General features: G+C 42.9%; 4 protein-coding genes across 12 annotated transcripts; 2 read left to right on the top strand and 2 right to left on the bottom strand.

Annotated features, from left to right (window-relative positions):
* Positions 1-1,911: 1,911 nt before the first annotated feature.
* On the bottom strand, positions 1,912-7,744 carry LRRC42 (leucine rich repeat containing 42). Its single transcript, XM_040565026.1, has 7 exons — positions 7,272-7,744; positions 4,967-5,098; positions 3,757-3,875; positions 3,249-3,337; positions 3,055-3,168; positions 2,806-2,890; positions 1,912-2,397 (listed from the first exon to the last, which is right to left on the bottom strand). The coding sequence occupies exons 1-7, from the start codon at positions 7,742-7,744 to the stop codon at positions 2,141-2,143; spliced, it is 1,269 nt and encodes a 422-aa protein (XP_040420960.1). The 3' UTR covers positions 1,912-2,140.
* On the top strand, positions 7,658-17,732 carry HSPB11 (heat shock protein family B (small) member 11). Of its 5 annotated transcripts, none has more exons than XM_040565036.1 (6): positions 8,426-8,742; positions 8,964-9,070; positions 9,751-9,819; positions 11,160-11,203; positions 11,692-11,810; positions 16,810-17,732. In XM_040565036.1, the coding sequence occupies exons 1-5, from the start codon at positions 8,645-8,647 to the stop codon at positions 11,797-11,799; spliced, it is 426 nt and encodes a 141-aa protein (XP_040420970.1). In that variant the 5' UTR covers positions 8,426-8,644; the 3' UTR covers positions 11,800-11,810; positions 16,810-17,732. The 5 variants fall into 5 exon arrangements, with proteins under 5 accessions (XP_040420972.1, XP_040420970.1, XP_040420969.1 ...); XM_040565035.1 differs by lacking the exon at positions 16,810-17,732 and adding an exon at positions 12,042-14,709; XM_040565038.1 differs by lacking the exons at positions 8,426-8,742; positions 16,810-17,732 and adding an exon at positions 7,658-7,782 and having other exon boundaries at positions 11,692-11,906.
* On the bottom strand, positions 11,818-17,235 carry DIO1 (iodothyronine deiodinase 1). 2 transcript variants are annotated; one of them, XM_040565032.1, is made up of 4 exons: positions 16,870-17,235; positions 15,121-15,264; positions 13,695-13,894; positions 11,818-13,215 (listed from the first exon to the last, which is right to left on the bottom strand). In XM_040565032.1, exons 1-4 carry the CDS (start codon positions 17,198-17,200, stop codon positions 13,150-13,152), a joined length of 741 nt encoding a protein of 246 aa, XP_040420966.1. In that variant the 5' UTR covers positions 17,201-17,235; the 3' UTR covers positions 11,818-13,149. The 2 variants fall into 2 exon arrangements, with proteins under 2 accessions (XP_040420966.1, XP_040420965.1); XM_040565031.1 differs by having other exon boundaries at positions 11,818-13,894; positions 16,870-17,200.
* A 663-nt stretch (positions 17,733-18,395) lies between the features above and the next one.
* Positions 18,396-23,537, top strand: YIPF1 (Yip1 domain family member 1). Of its 4 annotated transcripts, none has more exons than XM_040565027.1 (9): positions 18,396-18,551; positions 18,669-18,832; positions 19,352-19,432; positions 19,546-19,633; positions 19,744-19,860; positions 20,899-21,065; positions 21,514-21,696; positions 22,647-22,738; positions 23,245-23,537. In XM_040565027.1, the coding sequence occupies exons 1-8, from the start codon at positions 18,521-18,523 to the stop codon at positions 22,731-22,733; spliced, it is 918 nt and encodes a 305-aa protein (XP_040420961.1). In that variant the 5' UTR covers positions 18,396-18,520; the 3' UTR covers positions 22,734-22,738; positions 23,245-23,537. The 4 variants fall into 4 exon arrangements, with proteins under 4 accessions (XP_040420961.1, XP_040420964.1, XP_040420963.1 ...); XM_040565030.1 differs by having other exon boundaries at positions 23,205-23,537; XM_040565029.1 differs by having other exon boundaries at positions 23,202-23,537.
* The last annotated feature ends 13 nt before the right edge of the window (positions 23,538-23,550 follow it).

Here is a 23,550-nt window from a genome sequence, read left to right as displayed (position 1 = left end):
GCAACCTATATGGAAGTTCTGCAGCACTTCCTCAGAAAAGCTCAAGGAGGGGTGGTTCGGGGGCAGCTCTCTCTCTTCTGGGGAAGAGCTGCTTTGTGATCCAGCTTGGGTTCAGCCACCGGCTGTTTGCCTTCTTCGTGGGCTTTGAAACCTTCTTGCTCAGCATTGAGACCAGCAAATATGGTTAGTAAGAAACTTGTTCTGCATTAAAAATATTGGGACAGCCATGACTTTCTGGAGCCTCTCACATTTGCTGTGGGTGGGAAGAGGACGCTGGTTAGGCTGGGCCATGTGGCAATTGCAGGATTCCCCTGGTCCTGTATTTGTCAGTCATTGCAGCAGCTCCCCTGTCAGTGGAGGATTTGTGCCTCAGAGCTCTAAAGAGAGATTAGGGGTTGAGTACAGAGTGGTAATGTGCCTAAGTCATCTCAGGATAAAATTTACACAATGGTGTGTTTAAAAGAGGAAGTCTGCTGGTCAGCATGAAGAGCTAAGAAAAGGACTAATTTTACCAGGGGTGGAGAACAAAAAAGGCACAGTGCTCTAAAACGTCTCTTTAGAAAAGTGGAGCTATACTGTGTTATTTTACTGACACTCCTGTGACCTGGGCAGGCCGTTCATGCCAAATCACAATGCACCTATTTTCTGTCTCTTGGTGTCAGCTCCCAGCTGCTTTACTCATGTGAAAGAGAGTACACAATGCTCTGACGCTGGCCTCTGCATGCTCAGGTTAGCAGATCTCACAGTCGCAGAAGAGCTAGCAGAAGAAATCCATGTTGGCTGCTGAACCGAAAGCCAGCTGCAGGAGGAGGCTTGTGCTCGTGTGTCACAGCCTTCTTCCTCCCTGGTAGCGGTTCTGCTAAGTCACTGTTTGTGCCATTATTTGTCTCAGAAGAGGGCTGATGTAGTCTTCAGTGGAAGCTATAAATAGCCTAGAGTTTCTGGGAGAAAATGTAGGGCTTGAACGCAAGTATGCTTGTTTTGTTTGTTTGTAGTCCTTGTTGAAGAAACTTCAGCAATAAAGAAACAAAGAGAGGCAGGGTCTTCCCTCTCATCTCTACACATTTTTGAGGTGAAGTTCCCTTTCTTGGCATCTTTGTGATTTCCAAGGATGGGCTGCTTTCCTCATTACTGAATTGTGACAAACACTGAAAGGAAGATACCCAAAAAAGCACTAGTAGAAGAAACCTAAGTTCTTGGCCTTAAAGGGCACAACGATGGTCTCGGGGCCCAGCTCATGGGCACTGTGCACCTCAGACAGTTTTGATTGAATTCCAGTCCCGTTTTAATGATAAACAAACCTGTAGTGTTACAGCTGTACTCCTGGCTTCAGAAAGACCAAAACAGAATGATTCTGAGTATCTATGCCTCTTGTAGCAAGCGTGTACTGTTCAGTGAACACTTCCCTGAATGTTTTAGATGAAATGCAGTTAGCGTACAGCAAGCTTGCACACACACTGAGAAGCGGCTTTAAAGCACAAAGCGCAGGCAGGATTTGCTTGTAAGGCAAGGCATATTACAGCTGTAGAGTTTAATCTCTGCAGTAACCCAGTTTCAGCTTTCATTTCCTGGGTTAAAAGGAAGGAGACAGGGGACTTCTGTTCTTTGAATTTGTGCAATGTTACCGAGGGGTTTCTGTCTCTCTGCTTCCCTCCCTCCCCCAGGCCCGTACTTATCCTGTTTGCTTCCTCCCTTTGTCAGAGCTCTATCAGCACAGCCTCTGCTTTTACAGGCTGAGGCTTCTGTACTAGCAGCACTGTTAAAGGCCCACTGCACTTGATAAGCACAGTGCAGCTTTACTTCCAATAAGTTGCAATGATTGTTAGTCTTTGGCTCCTGAGGAGACAAGAGATGAGAAGGGACAGGACCAGTATTTTTGTGAACGATATCTACGTCAGAAGATTTAGTTAAGGATGACAACAAAAACTTTATTTGAAAAAAATTATGTATTGAAAATATACAGTAGTAACATCACCCTCCTCCTGGACTCTAGCCCTCCCCTCCCCAAGCCTATGATAACACAACCATATCACAGCAACCAGCTTTAACAATACTGGTCTGCTTTGTTACTCCCTCTGAACGTGTCTAAAATCCGTTGTCAGCAAAAAAACAACAAACAAAAGACTCGTTTCTTTCTGACTCAGTAGGTATTTAACAAATCCCAGTCCTCCACTGTGAGGCACAGATGCTTCTGTTTGGAAGTCCTTTCTCTCTCTTGTTCAGCCAAAGCTCTTTTTTTATTGTTCTTTGATTCATGGCTGCCTGCAACATCCTTTTTCAAAGGTGAATGGCAATTTTGAACTTTTTCCTTATAAAACTGCAAGTTTCCAGATGCTTTGGTTTCGGTCTCCACCAACTTGCATTTGGCTGCTTCCTCTATTCTGCGTGTCTTGCCATCTACAGGGGGGAAAACAAAAAGTTCAGAGTTGGGGAAAAACAGAATAATGACTTAAAATGCACACGTGTGTTGCGAATTGTTTTGGCCAGGCAAACCTGGAAATACTGTCTGTTTTGCTGAAACATACATAGGGGAAATGAACAATTCTGGACTCAGGATTTTAAGGAGAAAACTCAGTTATTAGATGTTGCCCTAAGCCTGCCGTCATGCTGAATGTTAAGAAAGTTACCCAGCAGTCTAACAAATATGTAAAAAAAAAAAAACAAAAAAACCTCCCACCACACTGTAAAGCAGTTGCACAAATGGCTGAAATTGCACATCTGAGATGCTATTTGTACTATAAAAATGCATGAAAATATTCCTCCTAGATAACAACTAAATAATGTGGTCTCTATTCAATTACGTACAGAAGTGTTGAGCTGCTGTTCTGGATCTCAAGTCTTCTTGTGGCTTGACAGCCTCCATAACTGCCTGCTCCCACTGCAAAACTGTCTGAAAGAAGATTTGAGGGAGTTAAAAATATTTCTTGTAAAGTTTACAGAAACGTCAACAGAAACAACTCTATCCCTTATTATTTCCTATCCAGTGATCTAATACCTCATAGGTATTATATAAGAACCATTTCTAGAAAGTAAAATAGACTTAAAAACCCATACCTGCTCTGCCCATCCCTCTGTTTTGCAGTTACTATGATCAAATTCTTTCAGAGGCACTTCTGAGTGAACCAAGCCTATCTGCATTTGGATTCGTTTAATGACGGCATTAACGTCCTAGTGAAAAGGGAAATAAAGAAATCAGAGGGAAAAAACATTTGGTTATACTTGTCCATTAAACTTAGAAGCTCTTTTACCTTGAGACCTGTCCCAGAAATGTCCAAACAGTTCAACTTCTTGAAACAAAGAAGGTATCCAATTCCCACATCTGTGATTTTTGGGTTACCTGTAAGGTCAGGTAAAGTTAGTTAAGTTGCAAGACGTGGAAGAAGATAGTCAGAATACCAAGAAATTATTTGTTCCAAAAGCTAATACTTGAACAAGGGATTTTTTGGCCTGTTTTTTTGTAGGATGATTAATGTTTGGAAATTGAGTCAAATGTGGTATTTTTCCTCTAATGGTCAAAATATGAGTTTTACAATATTACTTCCCATACTATTAAAGATATTTATGTAAGTAGCAAGTAGCTGAGACTTACAGGTAGGACCTGTGCCTTGTGGAAAGTTGGTGGTCAAACCTGGGGCTGGGTACTAGGCTCACAGGAATTGTTAAATTATTTGTATCCCTTCAATATTAAATAGGAAAAATATCAAAAAAAAAAAAAAAAGACAGTTTGCTTCTAATATTATACCATGAAGCACTTACAAGACAAGTCTAATACCAAAAGATTCTCAAGTCCCTTTTTCAATACTCGTACTGGTGCTGTCATTCTGCGAAGGCCCGCATCTGATAAAGCGTTGTCTTTCAAGAGAAGCCTTTTTACACTGGAAGGAGAAATATAAAACAATCATTTACAGTCACTTTATTTAGACAGTTTTGCAAAATATCTTAAAACTCTATGTAGAAAGTCTGGGCTCATCTTGTGCCAACCCTTCAGCCTACGAAGGGTTAATAAAAACTTTTTATTAACATTAATAAAAAGTAGCAAGAAAGAATCCTGGGTTGGTAGGACTAACAAATGTTTTTGTATTCCTTCTGCTAGCTCAACAGAAGCACTTATTTGACCAGTTATTCACGGAACTCCAGTGACAAACTTGTCCTGGAGCACAAGCATTTGCTAACAGAGACAAGGAGGTTCTTTATAAACTGAAGTTATTTAAATCAAGGCTGCCAATCTCAACTTCACTCAAAACTGAAGAGAAAAATGCTTGGCAAAATGGGAGAGGACAGATTTGGTACAAGATACAGCAATGACTTTTAAGTAAACAATGAGGTCTTATTAACACAGATGAACTCAGGGAAAACATAACATTACAACATTTTTCAAAGTGCTTCGAAAACAAAATCTCATCTCAAATGCATCAAAGTATCAAAGTTTTATATAAATGTAATATCCCCTAGTTAACAGCTACTCTGCCTACTGTTTTCCCTATTTTTCTACTTTTCAATCTTCAGTATCAAACATAAAATTTATTTTCCAAAGTATTAATTAACTAAACATCAACCTAGTGCTTGCACAAATCTCCATCTGGTATATCGGTTTAGTTAAAAATTTGTCTGATAAAAGTTATCCTTTAAAGAAGGAAATAAAAGTGTAAAGCAGTTACAAATGATAAGATGCATTTTTTTTTTTTTACCTGCCCAATGCAAATTATAAAAATACATGAGAAGTAAATTCTCTCGCACATTTATAGTACCTTTGAGATTCAGTGTGTCCTTTAGAGCATGTTCTTTTTGTACAATAAATTCTGTATTTTGTTTACTTCAAGAACAGGTTTTATCAACAACCAAAATCTTCAAACTTATACGCTACTGCCTGTGAAATTTTTCTTTAAAGTCACAACTTGACTCTTTGAGCTCCTTAGTAATAGGAAAAGAAAGTGTCATCTTTAGATACATGTCAAGCAATTAGTACCTAGACAGAGCCTCCTTAGTGAGGTGTTCTAAAAGTTCATGTTCATCTCCGAGTTTACAACAGGAAAGATCCAAACACGTCAGATCCCGGAAAGACTTAATTTCTTCTAGTTTTTCAGAGACAAGCAGGTATCTGTAAAGAACAAAAAAAGCTATCAGTGTTCAGGGCACATAAGAAGGGTCCTCAAGTATTCTCAAGAGTCACAAGCATAAGGCAGCTATTTCTCATATGTATCTGTGTAGAAACTGACAGAAATTGGCCAGCTGTTGTAATTATCGTTTTAACACTGCATTCTGCACACAACACATCTGAATCCCCAGCCTTCTCCTTGAATAAATATCATGGTTTTGTTATGACACAAAATAATGGACTAATGATTACAACCTCAATTTGCAAGCATCATTATCAGGGGCCTGTTTACAGATTATTACTGTATTATTTCAGAATAATGTAGAATATATTACTTTAAATCAGAGTCACAAATTGCTCTTCCTTAGTATCTAGGTAGCGTGGAGACAAACCAACATTCACCCAGGTTTCAAATCTATTCTGAATGCATCAGCATAGCTTGCCAAACGGTAAAATTTTACTTTCCACATGTGTAAATACGATACTTCACTAGAGACGTTGCCCAGCTCACTAGACTGAGTCCAACAGGATGCCTGCAGGACCCTGGACTCCAACTGGAGTTGTGACTACACCCCGGGCAGTGGTTACTCAGTGGGTTATTTTTTTTGAGCTGTGTTGGTTCCCTGATCCGATTCACTCTGCAGCCGTGCAAACATCTGTGCTGGAACTATTCAGTAGGAGGTTTAGAGGTAGGAATGCACTGAAGAATGGCATGCATGAATATGCAGTAACACCCTGCTTGCACGTAGCAGTTACTACCTTACCCCCATCTCCCTTGCATTTGCCGCTTATTCCACAGCGACACAACCCCTGAATTCACTAATCTCTCCTGAATTTACCTCATAGTCCCCACGGCAAGACAATCTCTGAGGATAACATCTTCAGTGCTGAAATTAGGTGTGTTTACTAATTTCATTCCTCAATGAATGCCGTTTTACCCATGGAAGTATGAGCACCTTCTTACTGCAAGTATACCTACCAAACTACCCCACCAAATCCCTTTGCCACGCAATTCAGTTTTGTGGAAGGCAATATATGCAGTCAGAGTGTGAAACAACTCTCGATAGAGCATTGTAGCTCTGAGGGTTTGTGAAGAGTGGGCTCTTTTATAAACACAATTAATCAAAAAATGCCTTAATATCTTACTTCCTGGATTTCAAAGACTTGATACTTAACGAAGCTTTCTGTAATAGCAAACTATGCCAGAGGTAACTTCATTTCTGAATTAAGCTCATAAAAAGTAACTGTACTAAAAATAAAGAGGGAGTAGGTTTAAGGGATAAAACAAAGGATAATTGACCTCTGATCAAACATTCCTACTGTGCTCAAAACACCCTTGGCACTTCAGATGAATATGCCTGTACTTTGATTTTAAACTGGATAAACCATCTCTTTTAAAGCGTAGACGGAAGATAGTCTCATTACAGTACTTGGAAAGACTTCAGTAGGAGCAAAGCTTTAAAAGCACATTCAGTTTTAAGGTTGGTGAGGCTCTCTTGTAGAGAAAGAAAACATGAACATTGAGAAGGTGGAAAAAAAAAAAGCTGTATTTTAATCAGAACCTCATTAAGGTATGTTCAGTATGGGGATAGGAACCACAATTACCACTAAGGTAAAACCTGCCTGACTTCAAAGGCTCTCTCACCTACAAGACTGTATCTTCTGCTCAGCACCCAAAATGAAACGGGATAAAAAATGAAATGAGTTAAAAACTTATAGTAAATAATCCCAGATGGTCTGCAAGGGTGTATTTTATCTGCACAGTCAGCTAGGCATGTTGAAATGCTTGTAAGTACAATTACAAAAATGACCCAAGAAATACCTGAGATGGCATTACACATACAGACTGTTATGCAAATACTGATTAGTATTGTTAAAAAATAGTTGCAAGTTTAGTCCTTCAAATAAAATCCCCTGTTAACATGGATGTATTCTATTACCTGTATTGCCTTGTATCTTAGTGTGAAACCAGCAGCTGTGGGCTGTACTTGTTAGGAAAGGAATGGTACGAAAGGAAACAAGCAGGAGAGTAAGACAAGGCTCAAGTCAGTTGACTAAAAATAGGTGGTGCTATAAGGCCTAAATTTTTTGAAAAGTTACTTTTGAGAGAAAGTAAGGGAAAAATATGCATGCTAGCAAAAAGCACTAGGAGATGTTTGTTACTGAATGCACTTACCTATTCCGCAGACATAACGAACATAGCACCAAATTGCCATATGCTTCAGTAAACTTCTGTAGAGCTCTCAGTCCTGTAACCGGTTCTGTGAACTTTTGTCTTGCTTCTGCAGCTGAAAAGAGCTTTTCAGCAATCTGCTCTGGGAAACCAATCAACGAGTCAATGTGATCAACATTGTCAGAAATGTACCCCAGCACTAGGCTGAAGAGGGACTTGGCCGAGTATCGGAGGTTCCCCTCCTTGGTATACGTGAAGATGAAATGATCGGTCCTCTGCCTCCTTGCCCTATCGTCCTCCCTGTTCATACAAAGCTCCACAGAAAATCCTCTGGAGAACAACCTGAAAGGTCTTGCTTTGGGAGTGACATTCTGTATGCCGCCCGCACCCTGGTTTACCACGTGCAGCTTCCCATTTTCACGCACGTATATTGGCCCGGTATCCAGACAGCTTTCTGAGTGGAGCCAGCACGACATTCCCCTCGTCCAGTTCTGCAAAAACAAACCGAAGACAGGTAAAGCACGACTTGGAAAAGACCCCAAGCCCCGTCAGCAATCCTGGGTGCCCTGAGTGCACGTTGTCACGTAACCCTGCAGCGCCAGGAGGGCCGAGCTGCCTCCAACCAGGGCTATGTGCCGTCTGCCATCAAACCACAGACACTGGACATGGCGGGGCTGAACCCAGGGATGGCGAAGGGGAGCCGGGGTGTGAGGAGGGGGCCCGCAGCTGGGCCCTGGCTGTGCTGCAGGAAGGGGGAAAGAAGAGGAGGAGGAGGAGGGTAAATGGCTGACCGCAGCAGGGCAGCCAAGCCCGCCGGAGGGGCTCCCTCCCGGCTCTTAGAGAAGGGGAGAAGGGTGGGCAGGGCAGGGGAGCCCCAGCCGGCACCGAGGTCTCCGCGGGGGGCTCTGCTTTGCGCCATGCCCCCAGCCCCGGAGCCCGCCGCGGAGGCGGCTGAGGAGGGCTGGGGCTCGACCCCTTCCCTGCCCGGCAGGAGCGGGGCTGAGGGGCCCGGGCCCGGGGGGCGCTGCCCGCACCTACCTGCCCCGCCGGGGCCGCCCCGCCGCGCCGTCAGCCGGGGCCGCGCTCGCCGCTCCCATCCCGCGGCGCCGGCGGCAGCAGGCGGGGCCGCGCCGGGGGCGGGCAACGGGAGGGGACCGGGGCTGGGAGCGGGGCGCTGAGAAGAAGCGGCCCCCGGGTGGGCTCCGCGGGGAGGCACCGCCGCCATTTCCCCAGTCCCCCCCCCCCCGCGGGGGTCCCGCTGCCGCCGCCCGCTGCGGCACCGGCTCGCCCGGCCACAGCCGCGGTGCTCCGGGGCGTCGCCGCTGCCCGGTACCGGCGGCATCGGGCTCGGCCTTCCCCTCAGCTCCCGGCCCGCGATGGGGGCCGCCGACTGGTGCAGGAGCTCGGCGGGCGCTGCCCTCGTCCTGGCCACCTCCAGCGACCCGGAGCACCCCGCCGAGAACATGGCGGACGGGTGAGGGCGGCGAGGGGCCGTGAGGGGGGTCCCCTGGCACCACGGTGCCTCTCGTAGCTGAAATATTTTCTGCTCCCCCAACACAAACTAAAATGCCCCCCCCCCCCCCCAATAATAATGGCCTCGCATTCTTTCTTTATTTTTAAATCTTCTTTCAAGGCAGCTATAAATAGCCGTGGGTGGTTTTCTTTTTTTTTTTTTTTGTTCTGCTTTCTCCACAGAAGTTCTGAAACATTCTGGACGACGACAGGAATGTTCCCGCAGGAATTCATTATTGGTTTTCCTAAATGTGTAAAAATCAGCAAAGTCACAATCCAGTGTTATTTGGGTAAGGCTTCGTGTATTGCAGTATACAGTACGGATTATTCAAAATGTATTCACTTACATGCAGATTCTCTCAGTAGCCCCGTATTTTTAAGTAGTTGCTTTTAGCATGTTAATAAAGGTATAGCTTAACAAAACACTTGTCTTGCATGTCCAAAGTTTTTCATAAACGCATCAGAAAAAGATGGCCAATCTGCCCCAGCTGCAGTTGTTCCTGTGTTCTCATAGCAACCTTGTATTGATCTTATAGTTAAGTTCTGTAGTACATTGGTGGCTGATCTTATGATCTGACTTATGGACAGAACTGCAATGCTTACTGTTTTAATGATTTATTTTTAATACTGATTTTTATAATCGTGTATGACAACACTGAATTTTATTTTCTAAAATAAAGTGAGAGAAAATGTGAGCAGTAAGACCGAAAGGACTGTTCTGAGGTGAGAGCATGGGTACAGGAGCTTGACTGTCAGCAGAGGCTGTACAACACAACTGAAAACTTGTCCTTGTTTGTCCAATCTGAAGCAGGAGTGTGGTGGTTTTATTGCAATCCAAGTCCCTAAGCTAGAGGAGCAGTGAATTAGTTAATACTGATAAGATGCTTTGTAGATGGAAAGCGATGCAATAAACATCATTTTCAATAAAATGCAGAATTTATGTTGATATTTTAAATGCTATGTATTTTAGTGCGGACCTTGAGAATTGAAAGAAGCATATCTAAAGACCCAGTAGATTTTGAACAGTGCATTGAAAAAGGTGAGATTCTGAATCTGAAGTGGATGGGATTTTGTGGGAGTGATGTTGATCTGTGCATTTGCTAATTCACTTATTTCAAAGTTTTTGAATAACAAAGCTTTTTTTAGGCAAACTAGGGAGGATTCCAATTGACTTTTATTGTTACTATGTATAGAGATAACTAAACAAAAATAAAAACCTTGATTAGGCAGTTTTATTTCTTTCTTTTTTTCTCCCCTGGAAAACTAACTTAGTAACACAAGGATGTGTACCCTGGCATGTTTTATCCTTGCACTTATCTGAGAACAAGACTAGTCACATTGTCAGGCTTTGGTAGAGCCGTGTGACCTAGATTTCTTCATATAATTTCAGTTAGTATTGGTTAGTTTTTTTTTTTTTTAATTTCTCAGGAATCCCTGTTTTCCTGCAAAAATTCCATGTGATGTTCTACTATGAAGTAATTTTTACAGTAATGCATTTAGATTTTGACCATAGTTGCCTGAAAAATTTCAGTGGTGCACCTTCTGGAGAGAGCTATCACCTCTAGCATAAATATCAAATTTTTGGAGTTGCCCATTGGTTTCTTTGAACATTGAGTGAGAACGTGGACATGTTGGAAAATAACCAGGTTTCCTGTCATGTAGCCTGGTGCTATATAGCACCGTTTTCTCAACTTGAAAACCGCATTTTCAGATGGATAATGATAAACAAATACACCAAGAAACAATACATTTTCTTCTAATGTTAAATCTTAATTTTATGCCTTTCACTAAGTTTGCAGTGTGTAAAAATTATGCTTATAAAATTGAGCTTAGATTTTATATAGGTTCTATTGAGACGTACAGATAAAACCATCCTTTTTATCATTGATGCACTCTGTATTTTTTCAGAGAGTCATTTTAACTCCATGTCTGTTGAGTATTCAGGTCTGGCTTGATGATTATGTTATTAGACATTTGTTTAATAGACACGTTTAAATAAAGTTTATGAACACTGATGTTCTGATTAGCTGTTTGGAGATGTAAAATGATGTAGAAGGGCTCAAGCACTACTTGTACACTCTCTTTTGTTCCAAAAATTAAAATAAGACTTACATAGTATAATAGAGTGCCATTTCCTGCATTATTATGTTTTTTAATGCCCCTTGGGTGATGTTTTATAAAGCAGTGTAACGAGTTATATTTTTACACTGGGATATTGCAAAGAGTATTTGTTCTCTTAAATAACCTTGTAAAGAACAATTTCTGTATGTTGTGCGAGTTCATGCTCCTTAAACTCTCATGAACTCTGACATCCAGTGAAATTTTTTCACAGCATTGCAGACTGTTGCTCATTATTTGCTGAAAATATGTATTTTCTAGATTTGCAACACACAGAAGGACAGCTTCAAATGGAAGAATTTCCAGTGAGTATTCAGAGGATACACCAGCAGTGCTTCATGGAACAGGATGTCTAGACTAACTGGGTAGAAACCATGAAAAATCAAAACATTTTTATTTATAATTATTGCTAACTCAGCATTAGATACAGGAATTTGTAGATCATGATACAAGACTGCACTTTCCTGCTGCTCCTCTGTAGATTGTGGTATGAAGTTGCATCTGACTACTGCTCCTAACTGTGTCAAAGAGCTCCTTCCAGAAGAATGGTGGTCTTTCCTCCCTGAATTGTTGTGAAGGCTGCAATCAAGATTCAGGGGTGGGGAGGGACAACTGTTTTTAATTGCTCTCTTCTAAAGAATCTCTGAAGCTGGCTAAATTTTTTAGAACACCATGATTTATGTGTAATTTGAAAACAGACATAGGAACACAGGTTCTTCTAACAAACTTCTGCAAATAGTTTGATAGTTATGTTACTACAGAGACTAAAATAAGCTTTTTTTTTCTTCTACAGCTTCCTGATTTCCCAGCCACTTACTTGCGGTTCATCATCAAGTCTGCCTTTGATCATTTTGTATCAGTGCACAGGGTGATGGCAGAGGGCACAGCAGAAAATACTTAAGTCCAGCTTAAATTTGTACCTTTTTTTTTCCTTTTTGTATTATATTTTGATATCTGTATTGCAGGGAATATTATTAAAACTTTGTATTAAAGTGTTTTTTGAAGATACAGATGTAGTGTGTATTCACCACTAGTTTAATGTACGTAATGCAGTTAATTGGTAAGCAACTGCATAGATACTTTTGCCAGGGGCTTGTGTAACATTAGTTTTATAAATACATAACCAGAGTTCTGTTTGGACAGGAAAATGCAGAAATCCATTGAAAGCATGAACACCTGTGGTGCATGACTGAGAAGTCTGCAGCTTCCTCTCGGCTCAGCTAGAGCGGACACCTCTGAAAAAAGTCAGGACATGTCCAGTTGGTTCGTTAACAGAATTAAGAATCTGTGCTTAGATGTCCTTAATTATAGTAACAGCTTTCTAGCTTTATAATCTGGAGTGTTATCGAGAATACTTGAACATAGCTAAGTCCGTTTAAATCATTGTGTTTAGGTCAGGCTTTCTTAATATATGAATTAAAACCCAGTTTCCTGTGAGATGTTTCCCTTGCACCCTGAGTTGAATAGAAAAAAATGTCAAATACTTAAATGGGAGGCATTACTTCTTACTCTCAAAGAAGTTCTTCAAAAGTTATAAAATTGGAAACCTCATTAACTCAAAAGAAACTGTGCAAGAATAATAGGATGTATATAAACTTCTACTAATACTTATAAATAACCGGTGGGGAAAAAGAAGCTGGAGTCGTACGATGCTCTGATGGTGTTTTAATAATTGCAGATCGATCCTTTGTTTCTATAAATATTTTCTAAAATCAGGTCACAGCTGTCTGTGCTTTAAGCTATGACTGTCATAACAAATATTAATAGAAACAAATGTTAATAGAGATTGTCTTATTCAGAAGCCTTCTGAAGTCTGTGGAAGTGAACATTTAAGAAAATCAGATGTGTACAAGAGAAACTTATTAATGTGAAATTGGTTGTTTTGCATGCCAGTTGACTTTCACAAATGTCACCACCCCTGAGGTTTATCCTGCATGATATTTCTTAGGAATGTAAATGTCGATATCCAGTCCTAATAGCTCAGCTACTGTTCGTTACTGCTTGTGGTATAAGTGCAGTAAGACACTAGAACGCGATAGACGAGGTCGTACCAATGAGACTTGAAAACCTCCAGACAACTAGATGATGAACCACACTGTAAATGCTCTTTAGATGCACACTCTCTCTCTAGGTGTTCTGTTATTTTTAAATTGTCTTTTTTTTTAATTTTAACAGTTATGTCCATGAAAACTTATTCACTGAGCTTTGTTACCCAGCTAGTCTTTACTCTGAAGTCCTCTTCTTTCTTTTTCTATTTCAGTTTTTCCAGGATGGTGCGTATTTCCTGGGGGTGATAGTTCCAAGGCCCCACTCCTCCCTGCAAAGGCAATAAAATTATACAGTAATGCTCAAATACACAGAGCAGAAGTCCTTCAGAGCACAGCAGTTAAATCAGAGCTGTGGGTAGGTGTGCTTGGGTTTCTTTTGCTTGGCAGCTGTCGCATGGGAGATGGTGTGTGCACAGGTCACACCCCGCTGTGTAGCTGGGGCAGGGCCAATGCTGGGATCCTGGAGCTGGGGAGTGTTCCTGGATCTCACAGCTTAGATGTAGCTAGGTTTTCTAATGAGCCATGGGATAAATATTTGAGCAGGACTGAGGTGTACGTCAAATATGTACGCTGTAAAGGCCCAGACTGGTTTTACTGCAAGTCCTTTTCTTTTTTTCCACGGTTACAGTGAATTGTGAAATTAGCAACTATGAAATAGAATGAAATACTCGCATAAAATGTAAAACATTCTTATTTTAAAAGTTGAGAATCTCCATGTATTGTGCCCATTATTGTTGATGGGTTTTACCTTGTAGATAACCTTCCCCTCTTGAAGTAGATACAGTCTTTCTGGCAGTGCAGCATATTTCGAACTGCTGAGGTTTTCCATAGTGTCTAAAACCACTGGACATAAAGGATTATTTTTCTGAAGAAATTGTGCTGCAATTTTTCGATCTTCAAGGCTTCTGTGATTTTTAATAACGATATTGTTTTTAAAAGCCCATCCATCTGAAACAAATGAGAAAGGTATTTAGCAAGGGACATTTTGAGTAGACAGTTGGGGTGGAGATGTACTGTGTGGCATGTACCAAAACTGTGTTAAAAGAATATTGCAATTTACTCCTAAAATTAATGAAATTAAGGTCCCCTTTAGAGTAGGAGAACACTACAGCTTTGCAAATAAGTAATCACATGGGTTTTTTTGTTTGTTTGTTTGTTTGTTTTCCCACTTTAATTTGAACAAACTGCATTTCTTCCTTGCCCTGGATTCAGAAATACTTGATGTATTTTAGCTGAAATTTTCCCACATAAATCAAGCCTGGAAGGATACCAGGTGTGGGAGATGCATCCCATTCAGATAAAGTTTGCCAAAATTATTGGTGCAGAGAAGGAGATTTTTAAATTACAAGCTGATTATCAGCTGTTAGCTGATACCTGTTCATTTAGCAGTCTCAGCAGTAGTGCTGTTCATTCAGCTTGATTCTACTCGTTAAGCTTATAAAATTAATTTTAGATCTGATAACTGAAATATACGAGAGAGGAGGCCCCTCCTTGTTTTTTAGAAATATGCAAATAAACATTTGCATATAACTTCCTTGGAAAGGGGAAACAAGTAAAAGATTTTGGTGGCTTGGCTGTCTGTTTCTCAAGAACTGTACATGATGTAATGTTAGAAAACTTGAAAACTGTAAACGTTGCATTTTAGAAAACCACCTTAACCCGGGGATAAAAATCTCTGCCAACATGTTACTTAGTCCAGTGTAGATAAAAGAGTGTGTGCAGTTTGTTTGCTATTTTTTAATTAAAATCTGTATCCTGTTCTTGACACATGTTAAAAATGGTTTACAAAAACTATACTGTTTTGATTTTAAAACACTTAAGACATGCTGTCAACCTTTGTTCTGTGAAACACTCTTTTCATTTTTGTTCATATTTTTCAAAAGGAGCTGTACTACGACTGGGAGGAAGTTTTGCAAAGATTTAACTATGTGCTTCGCTTCACAGAGATAAGCATCTTCAACAGGAGTATTTCAGTGTGAAGTCAGATGTGTGAGTCAAATCGTTGGAGAATCGGGGATGCAAACTGGTGTCTAGATTTGGTGTTGCCACTTTTGATTTTAGGAAGATTTCTTTCTCATTTGTAGTTACTTCCTTTGCCAAAATGTTTTTCTTTCTAAAAGGAATGATACATATCTGAAGTTCTGGCGGGCATTAATATGATGTTTGTACAGTACCTGCTGCGTGAGCTTCTTCGATGTAGATGATAAGGAAATCTGCTATGGAGCTGAAATCTTTGACGAGCTTGTTGAACTCATCAAATTTTAACATAAATGAAGGTCAGGTGCAACTTCCAAAATTCAGGATTAATGGTCGGTTACCTAGAAGAAAAGCAGGGGACACTGTGGTTAAGTTGGTGGTGGGAGGGAGGCCAGAAGTGAATTAATACGCTGAAGTGAGCCTCTGCCACGTGGTTTCCTGGGTGACAGTGGCTACGCCACTTTGTGGACAGCTTTCTTCCTAGGATGTAAAAATTGGCAGCAGAACGTCTGTACCACCAAGTTCCTATACAAAACAAGCAGAAAGATGCTTTCTGTTCCTTAGCCTGGCACTGACCAGCGCAGGATCCAACAGTGAGCTTAACCAAGGAGGGTCCTTTCTGTGCAAAGCCCGGTGAAGGCAGAAGGTACCCTACAGATGCACATCTTGTGTCCTCCCCATGAGAGCCATTTCTCAAGTCACCAGCGTTTTGGGATAGTGTGCTGCTCTAAAATGGATATACAGCATGTAGTGCCTGGCAGCCTCCCTGAGATCTTTCATACTAAGGGCTTTGAAAAGTATTAAGCATGATCGTTTGCAAGGTTTCTCAACAGACAGACGTTCAGAAATGGACATCTAAGCACAGATTCTTAATTCTGTTGAACCAACTGGACATGTCCTGACTTTTTTCAGGTGTCAGCTCTAGCTGAGCCGAGTGGAAGCTGCGGACTTCTCAGTCATGCACCACAGGCGTTCATGCTTTTAATGGATTTCTGCAATTTCCTGTCCAAACAGAACTTTGGTTATGCATTTATTAAACCAATGTTACACAAGCCCCTGGCGAAAGTATCTATGCAGTTGCTTGCAGATTAACACAGCGGGTACCCACGTGTTCGCGTCTGGATAATCGATTGCAAGGCCTCAGTTTAAGAGAACTTGCAGGATTTTTAGTCCATGGCCATGCTAAATTATTTCAGGTGTGTTCAAGATCTTCCTTCTGGCTGGGCTTAGCTTCAAAAAACTGCTGCTAGCATATTTTGCATCTTAAAGAATCTAATAGCGGGGGTACCTTTCTGTAGTTATTGTGTATCTCTATTTGAATTGTGCAACCCTATTTTATATATAAATATGTAGAGAAAGAGAAGGGTTTATGCCTCCCATGGGGACAGACACTGCTGCTTAATGATTAATTCCACGTTCTACAGAGACCTCAGTGGGAGGTAGCGGACAAAGTACAAAGCAACTTCTTTTTCTTCTGCCTCATTTCTAGCTGCTTTAAATCTGCAAAAACACTGTGTGCTTTCTAGTTTCTAGGATCTATTCTGGCTTTCGGAGCTGGCATGGGACTCTCTGTATGTACAGGGAATGACAGCCAATGGTCGTGACTCACTGCACCCGGTTCTGACTCTGGATCTTTTCTCTCTAAAACAACTTATCACTTTTGCTGTCAAAAGGAGGTTATTTCCAGACAGAGCCAGCTTTTGCAAGAGGTTCATAAGCTTACTGGTGTGCAGGGATGTTGTATCCAGGGCAATAAGCAGGTTATTTTAGAAAATCAAGAGGCAGACGGGTGGCATGAGAGCTCACAAGACAGCAGAGCAGGCTGGCGGCGTTCGTTTGATGGGAAAGATGCAGCACGTTCCCTGATTGTCCCTATCCTCTTGCAGCTTCTTGTCCTCACCTACCATTTTAGCACACCCAAACCGTTTACTAGGATGATTACTGACCTCGCATGAAGTCAAAGAGGAGCCGGACGTCCCCCTGGGAAGTCACCACTGGCGGGTTGGGAGCAGGATGTCCCTCGTAGGCTTCGTCCTCCAGCCTCTTCCACTTCACCTTCAGCACGAAGAGTAAATACTGGAAGCTGAAAAAGGTCGGGCCCCAGTTTTCGTAGCTGAACTTCGGGTTCTGGTTCATTCTGCTCTTCTCGCCTTGTTTTAGGATGTGACTTTTCATGGCGTTGGGGAACAGCATCATGAGTGTTTTGCCGACAACAACGCTCGCAGTAACGTGCAGAAGAATTAAGGTTTTCTGTAGCAGCAGCCTGATGCTGAACATCGTGCTGGAGGTGAGGGCTTCCGATGGGAACGCAGCGAGACAGCAGGGGCAAAGGTAGCGAGGTGGGGAGGAAAGGCGTTCACGTGGCCCAATTCATTTTGGCCCAACTTCTGCCTGGCCTTGCCCCCCTTCACCTCCCCGTGGACTCCACGCGTCTGGGGGCGAGGAGCCCGCCCGCTGCGCTCCTCCGCCCGCGCCAGGGCAGAGTTCTAACGTCGACTGCACAGCTGCAAGGCTTTTTTCGGGTAAATCGCGTGTGTTAGTAACGAGCGGGGCCGCATCGGGACGTTTTCCCAGATTAAAAGCGAGAATTAGGTTAATGGTGCCCCAGGGCTGGGCCTGTCGGCACTGAGGCGCTTAAGCCTACGCGTTCAGGCTCGGGAGCCGCCAACATCTACAACGGGGGCTTTGGAAGCGATGTGGCTGATGGCGTTGGGGTAGCGTGGTGCGTGCTGCGTCCTCTGTGCTCCTCTGCCATGCACCGGGGCTCGTCACGCAGGCTGGGAGGACGCCCAGAAAAGTATTTTATATATAAAATAATGTAAATATGTATGTTTCGTACATATACACGCGTATACATATACACATATATGTGTGTACATATATTTTATATGTATAGATATGAAAAGTATTTTATATATATTTGCGTGTGTGTGTTTGATATACATGTGTGTATTTTATATAAATAAAATGTGTATGTATATATGTATATATATTTATTTAAAATAGAGACATAAAATACGTGTATTTTATATATAACATGGATTTTTATATATAATACTTCTAAATACGTATATCTTACTACATATATTTATATATAAAATGCACATTGCATTTTTTACATAAATTTTATACATAAATTTATATTGTAGACATTTAAATACGTACGTATTACTGCCTATGTTTAGGCACATAGATGTCCATTATACCTACACGAGCACATTACTGTGCGTATATATTTATATACGTCAAAATGCCCGTGAGCAGGCGGCCGTTGTACACCGCACCCGACACCCCGCACCTTTACAGGCACTGACCCCCCCCCCCCTTGGGGCAGGGCCGCGGGCCCTTTAACGGCGCGGGCGGAGCCGGAAGAGGAAGCGCGGCGACGCCTCCGATTGGCCGCCGCGCCGCCCTACGCCGCGAGGCTCCTCCGGAGCGCGAGGGGCGGGGGAGGAGAGGCGAGCAGCGCAGCCTCCCGTTGGCTGGCGGGGCGCGGCGCGCGCGGCCCCTTTAAGCGCGCGGGGCGGCCGGTGCGGGCCGGGCGGCGGCGGGGAGCCGGGAGCCGGGAGCCGGCGGCGGCGGCTCCCCGGGGGCTGCATGGCGGCCGCGGACGGGCTCCAGTTCCCAGGTGAGGCGGCGCCGGGAACCGAACCCGCGGCCTGGGGAGCGGGGCCGGGCGGGGCCGGTGTCTCGGCGCCCGCTCACCGCCCCCCCCCCCCCCCCCCGGCGCTGCGCTTGCTTGCAGAGTTCGCCGACGCGGCCAGCCTGCTGGCAGCGAACCCCGACGCTACCACCGTCAGCATCGAGGAGCCGGCCGAGGTCCCCAGGAGCCAGCGTGGCCGTCCGCAGGAGCCGGGCAGGGAGGAGGACGACGAGCTGCTGGGCACCGATGACTCCGATAAAGCGGAGGTGATGCCCCTACCGCACCTGGCGGCTGCGATAAAGCAGGGGTGATGCTCCCACACCCGCGCTGCCCCCACCAGCACGTACCCAAGTGATGCTGGCAACGCCGAGAGGTGCCCGGAGGACGCCAGGGCTTCGTGCCGGGCGATTTAAAACTCTGCTTCTTCCCCGTCTCAGAATTGGTAAAGGGAACGTGCGTTGGCTCTTCAGCTGTCGCAGCCTAGGCCGTTGTCCCGTAATCGTGGTGATTTGAGCTAAGCGAATATGCCAGGGGATGAGCGCAGCAGCAGCTGAAAGCCCAGCGCTGTGTCTCTGTCAGCGCAGGAGAGCAGGAAGCTTTGAAACACCCAGAGTTTGTCTGAAGGCTCTGCTAGTGCAGCTGTCAGTGAGGGAACTTGTGATACGGAAGAAGGCATGTGTTATAAATGATGTCATTTATGATCATTTAACTACTGTGTAAACAAACCAGGAACGCGTAAATTGCAGGCTTGTAATGTTTTCCACGTTTCTTTTCGCACCATACAGCTGCTTGCGGGACAGAAGAAAAGTGCCCCGTTCTGGACGTTTGAGTACTACCAGACATTCTTCGATGTGGACACTTACCAGGTTAATACTCCTCGTCAGGGGAGGAGAACTGTTGTCTGAGCCATACCTTGTACAGACACTGAGGGTTTCCTTTTTTTACACTTTGAGTCAGACAAATCTGTGTGTTTTCGTAGGTCCTGGACCGAATCAAGGGTTCTGTTTTCCCCGTACCAGGGAGGAACTTTGTAAGGCTGTATATCCGTAGCAATCCTGACCTCTACGGTAGGTATGGGGTGTGAGACGTTTTCTTCTGAGCTAAGCATTTGGAATTGTATTGTTTTACAATTCTTCTTCCTTCATGTTTCCTTATTGAACTTGTGATTCCTTCTAAGGTCCCTTTTGGATATGCACCACGCTCGTCTTTGCCATTGCTGTTAGTGGCAATCTCTCAAACTTCTTCATCCACCTGGGCAAGCCGACGTACCACTACGTGCCCGAGTTCAGAAAAGGTTTGTAAGTGTATGATACAGTCCTGAGGGTTTTTTGTGTGTTTGCTTGCTTGTTTTAACGTGCTAGTGCAGTAATGTGATAAACAGGCCATAGCTTTGACTTAGTAATCTTTTTGATCAATTGATTCTTTTAAATTTTTAGCCATGCAGAAGAAGTCCTTAAAGTGGGCTGTAACTGGCAGAACCCCGCTCCTGGGAAGCATAAAGTAGTTACAAAATAAAGTTTTAGCTGAGCAGACAGGACTAGTTGGAAGTTACTTTTCTAGCTTTAGTGATTGTGCCCAGCAGCGGCCACTGTGGTGCTTTTGTAGATGCCTTCGTGGGCCCATGGACTCCTGGGAGCCTGCAGGCCTCAGAAAGGAAATGACTGAGTTAGGTTTTTGCTCGTATCACCTACGGAGGGCTGCAAATGGTTACCTTCTGGTAAACTCAGCAATAAGCAAAAGATGCTCTACTGGTACGTGCTCCAGTGACGTCAGACTCAGAAGCCAATTACTTTTGCCTGTCCTTGTAGTTTGAAGGAGACTGCTGTCCCTGCAGAAGAACACAGATGCCCTCAGGGAAACTACTTGAGTAGTTTGGGATTTGACACTCATATCTGCGTTCTCTCATTTTATTTTTTTTTTTAGCAAAATTTAGCGTTTAGGGCATGAACCTACGGCATGTCTGCATTCTACTCTCACTTTTCAGTATCTGTCAGTAGCTGAATTTCTACTTTCAAGTAAGATTTTTCTTTCCTATGTGGCTCTTCTTTTCACACTGAAAACAATAGCATTTTACACCCAAATATAATAAAGAAATTGAAAATGACAAAGGAACAGTTTCTGAACTCTTTACTTTTAAAATAATTTGAAATGCTGGCAAAGTAGTTGGTGTAAAGTGGATATAAACGCAGAATTCTCAATTTATTAATAACTTATGCTTTACATTTTGGAAGTAATTTCAAAAGCAGCTTTCTAGTTTTCGTGCTGAATGCTTCATACACTTGATTCTGGCTCGTATTCTAATACAGTGTTAAATCTTTTGACATATTTCCAGTGTCCATAGCCGCAACAACAATTTTTGCGTACGCTTGGCTTGTTCCCCTTGCTCTCTGGGGATTTCTGATGTGGAGGAACAGTAAAGTTATGAACATCGTCTCGTACTCGTTCCTGGAGATAGTGTGTGTATATGGCTACTCCCTCTTCGTTTATATTCCCACAGCGGTACGTATGGCCTAAAGAGTGTGTCCCTATATTACATGCCCTGATAAAAGGTCCTGGTTTAAGAACATTGCTATTTCTTACAAGATTGTCCATTCCCCAAGACTTTGATTAATATGAACAAATCTCTTGCTCATTTTGCTTGGCTAAAAAAAGCTTTTTGTTCAAGCTTGTCTAGCATCAAGTGGTCCCAGAAAAGCCCAGGACAGGTCATTTCCCCAGAGGCAGCAAATCCAAGTAAGGGATAACTCAGGGGACACGAACTTGTCATGCCTGGGAATAAAGCTCCTTGCTGCTGTGGCTGCTATTAGCATTGTTCATTCCTCAAATAAGCGTGAGTTAATTTGTGCACAAATTGGCTGGAAGTGGTGAAATGTCAGAGAACAATGCATTCAATAAATTAATCCCTGCTTCACACAGTCTCTTTGACGATCGTTTTCCTCCCTTACAGATTTTATGGATTATTCCACAAAAAGTGGTGCGCTGGGTCCTGGTGATGTTCTCCCTGTGCCTTTCGGGGTCTGTCTTGGTGATGACCTTCTGGCCTGCCGTCAGAGATGACAACCGGAGGATTGCGCTGGCGACTGTGGGGACCATTGTTCTGCTCCACGCCCTGCTGTCCGTCGGCTGTTTGGTATAGCACCGCCTTTCCTCTTTAACCTGCTATTACCTGGGGCTTGCAGCATGGTATGGTGCAGGGAAGGAGGGGCTGGCTCGTTGCTGGAAAATCTTTTTTAATCAAGAAATAAGTACTTTTGAAAAGCCTCCAAAGGAAAATCTCTCAATATTTCAAAAATTGATGCCAATCTGACTGACAGTGCCAATAACAAACTCAATAATGAAGATAGCTTTAAAACAAAATTCCTTACAGAACAGAATTTTTATCTGGAATTCATCGTAGTGTCAGCAAAGCATTAATCTTTGTTGTATCCAGTGACAGCTTATTCCAACAAGTGCTATGCTTAGTTAATCCTTTAAAATGATTAAATGCTCAGTTTATAGTGCGTGCTTATGAGTCTTATATATAAAAATGCAAACTTGCCAGAACTTAGTAAATCAGCGTTTTGAAAGCAGAAGACCATAATGCTACTGAAATACATAATGTCAAGGACTTAAATTATTTTTTGTCTCCTTGTTGCACTAAGCAGAATGATACCATACTGGCTTTAGTTCTGACCCCACTACAGTTTCCAGAATAGAAAGGTTTGCTCAGCATGCAGGAAGAGGGCAAAACACAAGAGTCAGCAGGAGTTCCTGTTAGTGTAGGCTGCCTGGATCTTCATCTGTTAATCAGCAAACAGTCAAGTAAATTTCTGCAGTCCTGTCCCTTCCAGTACAGATCATTTCAAAGGCCTTGGGAAGCTAACTGCTGGCTGCTGTTATATTTAAAAATGCAGTTCAGAGTGCCATTTGAATTGAATATTTCTAATCTGATAAAAACACTTAGAAATGATTGAAATCTGTTGTTTCAGTGCTGTGTTAGCACCCCATGAACAGTGGATATGGAAAGTGTGAACAGGGGCTGGTGAGGCAGCACTATGTTTCTTTCTAAATGGTCTTTTTTTCTCCTCTGCAATAACTTAGGCTTACTTCTTTGATGCCCCTGAAGTGGATTTTCCTGCACCTATTGTCCCTGCTCACAATGGAACAACACTAATAAAATCTCAGTAAATAAGGTAAAACTCAAATCTCAGATTTCTTATGTAACCACCTGAAAACATTATCCTGTGGTTAGGGACACAGATGTTTTGAAACTTTTCCCTGAAAAGGGTTTAACAGCTGGATTCTGCCAAATGGCATCCATATATAAATACCATTTATTAGCTTTTCTTCCAGTTGTAATGTTAAAATATAGCCATAAAAATGTGAAAGACTGAGGAACAAAGACAAATTACCTTTCTTTTATTTAAGGTTTACTCTTGACAAATAAATATTTAAATAACGTGTATTTAGATAATGTACTCTGTCCCTCAGGTCATTTCAAAGATGGCCTTTAGTCCTTTCTAATAAGTATTTATTACAATTTAACTCTGGAAGTCAAACTTAAGCAAAAATCAATTTATTTACATTCCCCTTTGCTTTTAATATTAGAAGTAAGTAGTGTTTCCCCCTTGATGTCTGTGACACGGTATTTCGGAGCAGCAGCTGTGCGTATGGGGACATCCGTGTGCTCTCCGCGCAGGGCTGACGCAGTGCCTGAGCCATCCATCCGGACTGCATTCCTCCTGTGGGATCGTTTCAGCCTCAGCTCCCTGCTAGCCGGGAGCGCTGCCAGAGGCAGGCGGCGGGAGGATCCTGGGGGAAGGAGGCGACGGGGAGCGAGTCCGGGAGACGAGCAAAGGCCAGGCCTCCGCGAGCACACCATCCAGAAGCATATATGTGAAAAACCAGAATATTTCCTAAGTAGAAGTTATGTTAGATTTAAATATATATATCTATGCCAGGCGAAAATGATCATTAAAAGCTGTGACACGATCTTAATCGCGTG

The sequence above is a fragment of the Cygnus olor genome, chromosome 8 (genome assembly GCF_009769625.2).
Source record: "Cygnus olor isolate bCygOlo1 chromosome 8, bCygOlo1.pri.v2, whole genome shotgun sequence".
NCBI lineage: Eukaryota > Metazoa > Chordata > Aves > Anseriformes > Anatidae > Cygnus > Cygnus olor.
This window is presented reverse-complemented; position numbering and strand designations above follow the sequence as displayed.